The sequence below is a fragment of the Impatiens glandulifera genome, chromosome 2 (genome assembly GCF_907164915.1).
Source record: "Impatiens glandulifera chromosome 2, dImpGla2.1, whole genome shotgun sequence".
Taxonomy (NCBI): Eukaryota; Viridiplantae; Streptophyta; class Magnoliopsida; order Ericales; family Balsaminaceae; genus Impatiens; species Impatiens glandulifera.
In genome coordinates this window covers 25,815,871-25,828,799 of record NC_061863.1, presented here as the reverse complement: position 1 = coordinate 25,828,799, position 12,929 = coordinate 25,815,871, and the positions used below count along the sequence as shown (strand labels likewise).

Genomic DNA, 12,929 nt, shown 5'->3' with positions numbered 1-12,929 from the left:
ACTGGTGGAATAACTTGAAGCGGACAAAGTTGATCTTATCTACACAAAAAACGGAAGAGACAACAAGGCTAATCTAAGCCTTAGAAAATGAGAATTCAAGGCGATAGAAAGAGGACCTCGATGGAGGAGTAGAGTAGTCAAATAGGGGTTCAAGATGAAGTCCTTGCCATGAGAGTTGGCACCGACTTTCAATCTTTGTTCATGAAAAATTCTAGAACCGAGAAACCAAAGGATCTAGAGCCAAAGAAGGTCGATTGGGCCTAAGCCCTCAACCTGGGGATAACTTACTCAACTAGTTGAGAAAAATTAATGTCAATGTTTCCATTTAGGAAAGTTGATGTACTCATTAGAGGATCGACGGCAGTCCTTACGGAATTGAGCAAAGCTAATATAACCGCCAACTCAACACCCAAGGAGCTGGTTGGGATGATCTTTAGCGACCCAAACTACTTCCCAATTCCATTCGATTACAGTTGTACACGATAGAAATCGCTCAGTTTGTATCTAGATGTTACACCGTTTAAATTACTCTTTTCTTATTTATTTTATATTTATACTACGGGATGATCTCCAGCGACCCAAACTGCTTCTCAATTCACTTCGATGACAATTTTACACGATAGAAATCGCTCAACTTGGATCTAGATGCTACACCATTTAAATTGCTCTTTTTTATTTATTTATTTTATGTTTATACTACGTGGACAATTTAGTTTTTTTTATGTGATATCGAAAAGTAAGACAACGAAAACTCGACTTTATAGTCAACCCAATAACTAATTTTTCTGTCGAATATCAATGAAATTGGGATTTTAAATGGTAGGTTAACATAGGTATTTTTTAGTTTTTTCGATTAAGAATAAACCTCATAACTAAATAGTCGTAAAAAATGTGAAGCTGGATTTGGGCAATTTTAATATATATTTAGAGTGAGTTTAAATTTAGATTTGATTAAAAATAGTAAACAAACGGTACCCTAATGAGTCAGCTCAGCAGACAGGATTGGATAGTGGTTGGCAGATTGGCAATAGCAATAGTTATGAGTTGTAGGAAAAAGACAAAAGAAGATATATATATGTGACGATAAAATAAAATAAAATATATCCAGCCAGCCAGCCAGCCAGCCAGCCAAGCCAGCACTTTGGACTTGAGAGATTCCCTTTCCCTTCAAAACAAAACGCTGCCTTTAACGCCAACCCACCGGGCGACTCTTTTCTTGGACTGCCTGCCTTCCCTGGGAGCCACTTCCGCTCTCTCTGCAACCGGCCCTCAATCTCTCTAATCTATTCCTTTCCCTTTTCGTCGGAGCCCTCCTTAATCTGGTTAGATTTCGTTTCAATTATTTCCCTCTTTCGCGTTTTTGCAACTATTTACGGGTACTGGTTTAGGGCTTCGATCCGCCTCTTCATGGGTTTCATTCCTTGTGTAATTAATTGATTTCTTCTTCTGTGATTCTCGATCCATGGTTATGTCACAGGTTGCTGATAGTTTTGTTCATTTTTCAACCTAGATCTTCATGGTTTAGGTCTGCATTTTGGGATTTTCTTGATTAAATGACGCGATTCTCTTCCTTAGGCATTTCCCAAGGTTCCCTTTTCTTTTTTTCTTGAGCTGGTGAGGTGAGTTAATGATGGGCCCAGAGAGTCTGGAAGATTCTTCTTCACCTGCCCCGCCACCGCTGACAAAGAAGTATGGCGTGACCAAACCAATTTCAGTTGCCGGTCCAAATGAATCAGATTTCCAACGAAATATTGAACTGGAAAAGGTACTTAGTTGCTCACTAGAATTGTCCAAATACTTTCATCTGATCATATGTACTAAAGTTGCGATTTTTCTGATCATCTGTCCTTATTTTTGCAAGTTCTTGCTTGACGCTGGGCTGTATGTAAGTGATGAAGATGCTTCTAGAAGAGTTGAGGTTCTTCGTCGCATGGATCAGGTTAGTCAGCTCACTTGGTGCATATCATTGTATGGGTAGTTGTACCACTTGATACTTGTAGACATGGTGTCATTGTTAGATGATTCCTGTACATTTAGCCTTCTTCTATGTACGTATTCTGGCTGCATTGATTTTGTGCATGTGAACACAACTTATGGGTTGTAAATGTTTCTTCTTCACTATGATCATGTAACTTTTTGTTCACTATGTAAAAGTTCTAGTTTATCTTGATAAAATTACGATACGTTAAGTTGGTACATTAGGATCATCTCATGATTTCATCACACTTATGAGGTGCAGCCCCACCTCTCTATTTGAAAGGCCTTGAGGCTTGCCTCTATAGATTTTTTTTGCTGATCCAGTTGGACAATTCGTTATTTGCAGGGAATTAATAGCTGAAAAATGTTTCCTTGTTTTCTTATTCCAACCTTGGGCACTATCACGAGGCCTTCTTTATTTCCTTTTACTAGAGTCCATAATCCCAGTAGTAGTCATTTGATTTTGGAGCTTCTTTGGATTGATTCCTTGTATATCCTGATGGCTAACCTAGACTTTGCTCTTGCAGATTGTGAAGTGTTGGGTGAAGCAACTAACTCGCCAAAGAGGCTACACAGATCAAATGGTAGAAGATGCTAATGCAGTCATGCTTACTTTTGGTTCATATCGTCTAGGGGTAAGTATGAGCCCTTTGTTTACTTTCTGCAAATAAGAGCATTTCCTGTTGAGCTTGTAGGAGGAGTTCATGTATGTTCATTGTTCTAAAACGATGGTTAACTGCTGAAAAGGTTCTTGTAAATCTTTGTATCAGAAATTACACTGGCTTAACCATTAAAAAAGTAAAGGACCATTTAAAGTCAAATGAAACTTTGGATTACTTGGGACTAGAACATATTAAATTGGGTTCTCTTGTGAAACCAAACAAACATATGAACTGTAGATGTTGCATGAACATTTCCCAATGGGCTATGATTTTCTAAGTTGTTTGTAGTGTTGTTTCAGCCTTATAACCTATTATGTAGAATCTTAAAATAGGATACTGTTACTTATAGTCATGATATTACTATGTTTCTTTTGAAGTTAGGATCAAGTTGTAGAATACTTTGAGTTTGGAAGGATAGATTATAGTCTTTGGCTGGCTATTGAGTTGAAACTCAGAATGCTTTAAGATCTTACATGAATTGGGGTATTATACAAGACATGGGATTTTTCGAAAGGAGCATGTAACTATTGTTGATTATAGATTAGTCAAATCTCCACTTGAAATTCTGTATTCCCCCCGTCTTCTATTTTTTTCTTGCTCCATGTATCTATTTATCTATAATATAAGGTAAATGCACCACTTAAGCTGCTCGCTTTTCTGAAACCGCACCTCCTTCCTTTTGTCAAGACTTCGAGTTACCCCTAGGGCAACACTGCATATGCCTGCTTTCTCATGGTTGTGTGAATTTTCAAATTTTGCCTTCGGTTTTGTGAATTAATCAACTACTTTTGGTACAGATAATAGAACTTTTATTACAAATTACAATTAAAGTTAAGTTGGGAGGGTCTGAGTGCCTAAGGGCCCAGTTTTAGTATTTTTGGTGGTTTGACTCCCTCATTCAAGCTTCTCTGTTATATTTTTTCCTTCTTTTTCAAAATATCACTTGTATGGAACATCAATAGGTGTTTTGGATATATGTTTTTATAGATTATTGAAGCAAAACCTATTTCATAATTGTATTTTTATTTGCCAGCTGCATGGTTCAATAACAAATTACATTTTTGTTCTACACATTATGGAGATATGTTTTCTTATGTCACATTACATATTTGTTATCATTATTAATTCGTCCACAGAATCTTTTGCACATCTCATGTCTTAGTTTATGTAAAATCAGCAAAATTTTATGTATCTAGTTGATATTTAGGTAAAATTCAATGCCACTATTTTACTCAGAATTTATTATGCAATTTAGTATTTCTATATATATATATTTAAGTAGTGCAGTTTTATTTTTTTTACATATTCCTTCTTTAATGCCTTGCATTATTGTGACAGTCTTTTTCGCGCAACCCCTGTGAACTAGTCTAGACTAATGCATGTGTTTAGTCTCAACCATCCAACTTTATCGCAATAATTCGAATATCAATCTAAGTATAGTTCTCTAATTGGCTGGAAAGTCTAAAGATGAACAGTTGTTTGGCTGGAAAGGCTAAAGATAGCCAGTTGTTTGGCTGACAAGGCTAAAGATGGCCAGTTGTTTGACTGACAAGGCTAAAGATGGCCAGTTGTTTAGCTGATTAGACTACGGACGACATCTTATTTGGTTGATGAAACCAAATATCCTTTTCAGCATTATCTTGAGAGATAACACATTCAAAACTACAAGTGATCATTCAACCCCCCATCCTCCACTCAATGTGCATACCCTTTATTTGATTGATCAGTAACTTAAGAAACCGTTTCATGCATATTTTCTTAGTGGCTAACAGTCCATTTAAAAATTAAAGATGACATAAATCCTATTAAACAGCAGTGGAAACTGGTGAACTACTTGTGTCTTTATATTTGTTATTTATCCGTACGTTGGAAAATGGAATATTTTCTTATGTGGCATTTGGTGCATCTGTCTTATAGATGGGAATATATATGGAGTGAACACCTAGATTCCTTGTATGACATTTCCTTCAAATCAGCAGGGAGAAAAAAACCATAGTAAAATATTTTTCATTTAGATATTTTCGACGCTTAAACAATAAATACGGAATATAGGTTTTGTTGTATACCTTTGGCAAGGTTAGCATGCTTATTAAAATAAAAGTATTATATTGGGTCATTTTTTTGATTTGCTTCACTAGATAATTTGTAGGCTTTCCACATCAAAAGCTACAGTACATTTTCAATGTTAAAGATCTATTAGTATTGCACTCTGCTGGATAGCATCTCTATTGTTGTCTGTTTTATTGATGCTTATTAATAACTTTTCATACTAGGCAGGTACAAGATTATAATTTTCTCTTTGTTGACAGGTACATGGACCTGGGGCTGATATGGATACTCTATGTGTTGGTCCATCCTATGTGAACAGAGAGGTTATAACTTATGCTCTTTTTCATCCAAGTGATGTTCAGCTCGAAAGCATGGAAGCTAATCTAGTGTTAATGACTTTTCCTCAGGAAGACTTCTTCATTGTTCTTCATGATATGCTGGCTGAAATGGAAGAGGTTACTGAACTCCAACCAGTTCCTGATGCTCATGTTCCAGTAATGAAATTCAAGCTTCAAGGAATATCAGTGGACCTCCTTTATGCTAGTATATCACTTTTGGTTGTGCCAGAGGTAACTCATGCTAACACTTAATTCTTATACTTTCACAGTAGAGTTACTCTACCTACATGTTTTGGTTTCTCTCTATTATCTTTTTGTTTCTCTGTAAGACTAAGCTTAATAGATGTCTGCTATATGTACTTTTTTTCCAAGAAAAATTGCTATGCTATGTGAACATTATGTCTGTCTATATTGCGATATAAGGATCGGCCTTGTTATCTTGTACATAAACATATATCTGTACTGGAGCATTATGGTGTGACACTGTAATCATTCCACCTACATGGAAATGGTTGAGAATCACTTAAAATGGAATTGGTTGCACACATATGTGAGTTCTTTATGTTGAATTTAAGAGATGGATTTTGTAGATGATGTTGATATGTGAATTTTGGTATAAATTTTGATTGATTATGCAATTCTTGTTGAAGATTTGTCATTTGATCATCATTTTCACCATCTTTTAAAATCATTATCATTATGGTCTTGTGCCTTTCTTAACGAGAAAGTTGTCTTGTGAAAATACTATAATTACCTTCAAAATCATTATCAATAACATCACTACCTTCTTCCTTATCATCTGCAAAATATTTGGCTATCATGTTCTTATCAAACAAAAAATGTTAATATACATGACACCTTTAATTCAAGATATTAGTTTCAGCGGTCCACTCTTGTGCCAAATGAGGCCATTCCCCACCAATGTATAGGGATGTGGTGAATCAACTTCCTTTACTTATTTCATATTGTAGTAGTATTTTATGACTCCCATAGTATACACTCTAGTGTACACTCTCTAGTCTACACTGTATTATGTGATTCACTTCCACCTGCACAATGCTTCTTACTAGTTGGACTTTATCACGTGTAATGGAAGGTGCATGGGAAGACCATAGACTAACATGTAGGGGATTGTAGCTTTAGGTTAATATACACTACCCTAAAGCATTTCCCCTAACTTCTCTCGTCCTTGAGCAACATACATCCGGTAAGTTTTGCTAACTTCCACATTCCAGAATGGATCCTTTTCTAAGCAAGAAAGAAGACCCTTGTTCAACTTTGTAAACACTTATGCTCATCTTTAATCTCAAAATCATTGCACAAAGTTCTATTAAACATAATTTTCTCGGGTTCAACTTGTAAGAATTTCTCGACTAGTTTCTTTTCATGCTCTGTCATTCGAGAGTTGCGGTGAGGTTAGAATCAATTTAGAAGAAGATTTTTCATTCACACCTATTTTCCCCCGATCTCTAACTCCAGATCCTCCATAGGTGGCAGTATCAATGAAGTTTCTAGACTTATTTCCTTAGTAATATATACACCTTTTTCAATTTGTAGGATGCTTGAATTTTTTTTATTGTGAATTGAGTCTTGAGTGGTGTCTTATGCTTTCAAAATATCTGTCAGATGGAACAAATCTAACCTTCAACATCCTTGCCATCAAACATTGGAATTCTCATAACTGTATTGGGGTAGAGAGGGGAAACTCATCTTTGTTCTATTTTAATCAAGCCTTCAAACAAAAACCCAACCTCAAAACAAACAAGCCTCAACAAAATAAGGTCAGCAGACTTGTCAAACTTAATTCAAAGAGGCCTTATATGTATATCCAATTCCATCTCAACCATGATCAACACCAACAAAAATAGGCTTCTGTAATAAGGGTATTCATTTATTTCCCAGTCAATCAGAACCTTCAGTTCCAAAATAAAATCAGAGTAATTAGGCTATTTCATTTGTTGACTTCTGCCTCTTGAATAAAATAATCAAACAAAGCTTCATCTCTCTCTCTCTTTCAGTTTCCACCCAGATCACTTCTTTACTGATTCACTCCTATCCTTACTCCATCATACATTTTGTTCAGACTTTGTTTCTAAGCCAAAAAGATTACCGAACCTGGGTCACTTCTGCTGATGGTTTCCAAAGTTGGAATCTGATGGAGACAATAACCTGCGATAACGATCTGGAGCAGGTCGGATTTCTTGTTAGTGTCACGAGTGGAGTTGTTGTCGAACTTTCGGATTTACTCGGAAGTTGGAAGAAGTGCAGTGGCTGGCAGAAATCGCAAATCAGACGAGAACTTATGGGGGTGGGAATAAGAGAAGAGGATGGGATATACTTCGAAGAATATGGGAATGGAAATACAGACATTCATTCATTTCATTTCATAAGTGCGGCTACACTAGATTACATTCATTTATATAGTGTATGATAACCAAATGATATAATCCTCTACATGCTAGTCTATGGTCTTCCCATACACCCGCGATAGCACGTGACACACTTCTAAAGTTTCAGCAATTTATGAGAAATACACGCAATTACATCAAAACCTTGTGCACCTTTTTTATTTAACGATTTTCCTGTTGTGCCAGTTCTCTTCATTGTTTCTTTGCTCTTCATATTTTCAAGCTAAACTAATTTTTGGATTTTCCAGCATTTTTAATGCCTAACCTTGGTTATTTTGTTCAATTTTGGTTGTTTTCAAATTATTATATATATATATATATATTCAGTTTTTGTACCCTTAACATTCATTCTTCTTTAGAATTTTAGTTTAACACTTCTGTTCCACTTCTTATATCACATTTTTTAAGATGCGCTGAGGTGTGACTGAGTGAGTGTTCATGGACAATTGTTTCTTTTATATGCCTACTTATATATACAAATTTGCACACACCCACTACAGCTTGATTCTTGTCAAAATGAGGTAAACCCAAATAATTTAGTATTTGCCTTGACAATGTGCCACAAATTGGGTAATTTACTCAAGTTGCATCTCTAGTAGTGCTGGTAACAGTCATGAACTTTATCACTTATGCTCTTTTGAGTTCTGATCTTTGCTATCCATCAATCTCTTCCATATACTTTATCTCTAGTAGACTTGGGAAGGCATGACATGTACATGTTCTATCCTTGTTCCTCCTTTATATACTTACATCATACCATTTTCATTTAAAGCATACCTTTTGAACAGGACTTAGATATCTCAGATGAATCTGTACTCTTAAATGTGGATGAGCAAACTGTTCGTAGTCTCAACGGATGCAGGGTTGCAGATCAAATTCTCAAGCTTGTACCAAATGTTGAGGTCAATATATTATTTGTTTCCTTAATTTATTGTGCCATTGCTATAAAGCAAGTATCTAACTTATTATTATTATAGAACTTCCGTACAACACTCAGGTGTCTGAAATTTTGGGCCAAAAGGCGTGGTGTTTATTCTAATGTAAGATTGCAAAATTCAAATTTCCTATTGCTTTAGTCATTTTACCTGAATGTTTTTGCTGTTAAAGTTTTCCTCTAAATTTGACTTGTGATTTTTTATTTCTTGAATAGGTTACTGGATTTCTTGGTGGGGTCAATTGGGCCCTGTTAGTTGCTCGTGTCTGCCAACTTTATCCCAATGCAGTCCCCAGCATGCTGCTTTCCCGTTTTTTTAGAGTTTTCACACAATGGCGTTGGCCAAATCCTGTGATGCTATGCCCAATAGAAGAGGAAGACCTTGGTTTTGTTGTGTGGGATCCTCGAAAAAACCCTAGGGATCGAACCCACCATATGCCAATAATAACCCCAGCATATCCCTGCATGAACTCTAGCTACAATGTGTCAACAAGTACACTTAGAGTTATGATTGAGCAATTCCATCACGGTAACAAAATTTGTGAGGTAAGGGCATGCTTGCTAATGCTTATTCAAAAAGCATGCATTAGGTGTTAAAATACTTGAAAATGAATCAGAAGTGGGGCATATAGGGATTCTTCTTATAAAGGATGTCGCTAGAGGATGCTAGAATATAAATTATTTTGACTTTTATGCATAATAGTTAGATTTACTAATTGAAATTTTAAAAGACTAAAATGGGTACTGCAAGGGGATCAATTCATAACTACAAGTGATTGTATATTGCATTAGAAATTAGTGGTGGTTGAGGTCACTATGGCTTATCTAAATTTCTTTTGCTCCTTTCCTTGTGGAAACTCAAATGGGTGAAAGGGCCAAATTAAGAAGACAACTGCTTGGGAGAACTGTGCATGCACAGGACTAATTAGAAACTGATTGTTGAACTTCCAAATACAGTGAACTTTCAAAAATTAATTGTAGTGTTGCTCATACCTGATGAAAATGGAAAGATGTAAAAGGACACTTTAGCATTGTTGGATATGGTGTCCTTCTACATGTTTCCTCCATCCCATTTATATGACATGTTTAAGGATATGTAATGATAAAAGTTTGCATGAATAGATGCCTATTTTTATTGGTAGTTATTTTGGAGGGTACACTAGCCAATATATATATCCGTAAAATAGTTAATTGTCTAGGAGAAATTGACTTCTATCTTGTTTCTTTTCTGGGCCCATCCTCTATTTGTTTCTATAATTGATGTTCAATCATGCTTATCTAATGCCATTCTGCCCACCTTCTCTTCCTCTGAACAGGAGATTGAGATGAACAAATGCCAGTGGAGTGCCTTGTTTGAACCATATTTCTTTTTTGAGGCCTACAAAAATTATTTGCAGATTGACATAGTTGCAGTAGATGCTGATGATATGCTTTCTTGGAAGGGTTGGGTTGAATCTAGGCTTAGGCAACTGACATTGAAGGTAAATTCCACCTTTTTGGTAAACCTTGTTTTGGTTTCCATCAATGATTTCAATCTTCTTGACTGTTTGGCTGGCATTGCAGATAGAAAGGGACACATATGGAATGTTGCAATGCCATCCTTATCCAAACGAATATATGGACTCATCGAAACCATGTCAACATTGTTCTTTCTTCATGGGCTTGCAAAGAAAATTGGGTGTGAAAGTCCAAGAAGGGCAGCAGTTTGATATACGTGGAACTGTTGATGAATTCAAGCAAGACATAAACATGTACATGTTCTGGAAACCGGGGATGGATATCTATGTTTCTCATGTTCGTAGGAAACAAATACCTGCTTATGTATTTCCCGATGGATATAAACGACCACGGGTATCCAGGCATACTAGTCAGCAAGCTGAAAGAGGCGAGGAAGATGCTGAAGGCTGCAGGTCTAATTCTTCTGAAAAGCAACTTAAGAGGAAGACAGATACAGAAATGGTCAGTGGAAGGACGGAGGGGCTGGAGAAACGACCTTCTATTAGTCCCCAACGTCTACACTCTGCTGTTTCCAAAAGCTGTACAAGATCTGACGGGGGATCTCAATTCAGCTCTAATGAAGTGGTTGATATGTCTTCTGATGGTATGGATGGACTACACGGTCTTATGCCTTGTTTGATCTAGGGTTATTTGAATAACCAAGTTGTTATTTTCAAATAATCTTGTTTCATGCAGGTTATTTGAGTAAAAGACACTTGGGGTATAAAATATATTATGTGAAATTGAAAAACAAATGGAGGGTATTTTGGTTGATTTGAAGTGATTGATGAGCGATAGATTATTGATGGATAGTGGGTTATGAAATTAATCCCAAATAACCCACATCAAACAAGGCTTTATTATTTCATTTTAGATTAAAACAGATACCTTGTAATAACCCAAGAAATATTTTATCTGGTGAACAGATCTGATCAGCTCTGGAGGGGCCAAAGCTGCTTTGGGAGAAGTTGAGGAGATGATGGAACCGTGTATTCTGTCCGCAGGAGATACTGATGTTCAGAACTTCAGTAAAGATTGTGAGGTGAGTTTTTTAATTTCAGGATTAGGGTAGTAAATGAGGGAAGCAAGAAATACTGGATTGTTCCCAAGATAGTGAGAGCGAGCAGTCCATGCAGGGTGATGTAGGTGAAGCCAATCTAGAGTTGCGTTTGGATAAGGGGTCTTTGAACAGGAGCACAGTGTTTGGAAACAACATAGAAGAGACATTGGAGGTTGTTGTCTAATATTCTGATGCCAGTCTTTTTTTCTTATAGAACATGTTTACTTGCTGCATCATAGTTGACAGTTACTTGACTGGAGAACATCTCATTTTTTCCTTGCTCTTCTTTTAACTGATTTCCCCGTCATGGCTTTATCTTGAGAATCACCAAGACCACTTTCTAGACGGAAAAACAAAATCTTACATCCTGTGAATTCCTGTTTCATAGACTGCAGCTAGAAAGGAGACCCACCAAGTGGTAAGAGTCTTGAACTAAAAAGATTATGAGGTCTCAGGTTTGATTCTCACTGAAAGCACCTTGATTGAAGTTAGGGGTCATGGTAGTGGGATGCTGTGCTAGCCTCTTTCAAGGAAAAAAACCCTAGTCTTAACAAAAGAAAAACAATATGACTATAGCATATATATTATAGTTTCTCCATTTGATAGAGCTGCTTGTTTGAAGGATATGGATATTCAGAAATGTTGTTGAGATCATCTATATTCATTTGCTCGTTCAAACCATCCCCAGACAGTCATAGTTGGGTGGGGGCGGCAGATGTGGGCACCGCCTCTTCAGTTACATAATACATTTCATCTCTAAGGCGTGGATAGATGAGCCTTTTATTATTTTATTTTTTTATACTTTTTCCCCTCGCCCTTACGATTAATTGCAATATCTTATGTTAAAAGTGCCACCCTTACTTCATTTGTTGTCGTTGATTTTTGTGTTGTCTAGCCAACAACTATTGCAATGGGGATGGGGGTAGAATCCCAGAACGGGGCTAGTTCTGAACCAGTGAAGAATCCATCAATGAGGCACGTATTCTCTTAGTCCTTTGTGTGTATTGACATGCATGTGTTCATGTTATTTTTATACTGTCCTGTTTTTGTTGTTTGCATGGCTTCTTTCTCTTTGCAGGCTTAGTCTGGAGTCTACTGCTTAAAGGGTTTATGGGGAATGCGCATTCAATAATGAGGTAAATGAAAGGAAAATAAGCAACAGTTTTAGGGGGAGATGTTTCAGCTTCAACGACTGAGATGGCATTTGTTATCCCAACTGACAATGAGATACAACCGTTTGGTATGCTTCGTGTTCCTCACTTAAAGAGAAATTTAAGTGTGAAGGAAAACTTGAAAACAAAAAAAAATTAAAAAAACGTAAGAAAAATTCAAACATGGGGGACAATTTGCAATTTGGATAAGGGACTGAATAGTTTGAACGTTCATTAAGCTATGCCTACTGCTTTTGTGGGCTTGTGGATCTAGTTTTCTTGCAGCTGCTGCTGTTTCTGCAGTCATGGCCTACTTTTACTGCATCTTGTTTGTAACATGAAGTGATGTGCTTGTGTAGTATTTTGTTTTTATGACACTAGACTAACTCTGTTTTAAGTTTGATGTTTTGCCAAAGTCTTCTCACATGTCTGCGATCTTTAATGTGCACGTCCGGTTAGGTTCGAGTTAAAGAGGCTAAAGTACAGTGTCATCCATATGAAATAGTGAATTGTGACTTACCTTTTAAAATTATAGACCTTAAAAATGTGTCATGAAAGGAGTATTTAAATGTGGCTTATGTTTTGAAAACTGTCAATTTGTGAAGCAGGTCACATGGGCTAGAATTTATCACACCAATATAAAAATGATGTATATATGCTACCTCTTTTTATATGTTCAATATTTCTCACATAAAATGTTTAGAAAATTCTGTTTAGCTTTTTTTTATAAGATTAACTATGATCAAGTCACAACCAACCATAATGATTTAAATAATTGGTTAGCAACACTCCACTATGAACTCTTAAAGAAGAATTATAATACAAACTAAGGGCATTATTATTATTTGTTGAA

At 36.3% G+C, this 12,929-nt stretch overlaps 1 protein-coding gene across 3 annotated transcripts; it reads left to right on the top strand.

Annotated features, from left to right (window-relative positions):
* The first annotated feature begins 1,141 nt into the window (after positions 1 to 1,141).
* LOC124927778 (nuclear poly(A) polymerase 4-like) lies at positions 1,142 to 12,509 on the top strand. Of its 3 annotated transcripts, none has more exons than XM_047468252.1 (15): positions 1,142 to 1,322; positions 1,576 to 1,765; positions 1,862 to 1,939; positions 2,505 to 2,612; positions 4,949 to 5,011; positions 5,096 to 5,257; positions 8,223 to 8,336; positions 8,412 to 8,474; positions 8,585 to 8,914; positions 9,685 to 9,849; positions 9,932 to 10,469; positions 10,792 to 10,907; positions 10,993 to 11,097; positions 11,821 to 11,900; positions 12,004 to 12,509. In XM_047468252.1, exons 2-15 carry the CDS (start codon positions 1,628 to 1,630, stop codon positions 12,026 to 12,028), a joined length of 2,085 nt encoding a protein of 694 aa, XP_047324208.1. In that variant the 5' UTR covers positions 1,142 to 1,322; positions 1,576 to 1,627; the 3' UTR covers positions 12,029 to 12,509. The 3 variants fall into 3 exon arrangements, with proteins under 3 accessions (XP_047324208.1, XP_047324209.1, XP_047324205.1); XM_047468253.1 differs by having other exon boundaries at positions 1,478 to 1,765; positions 11,002 to 11,097; XM_047468249.1 differs by having other exon boundaries at positions 1,478 to 1,765.
* The last annotated feature ends 420 nt before the right edge of the window (positions 12,510 to 12,929 follow it).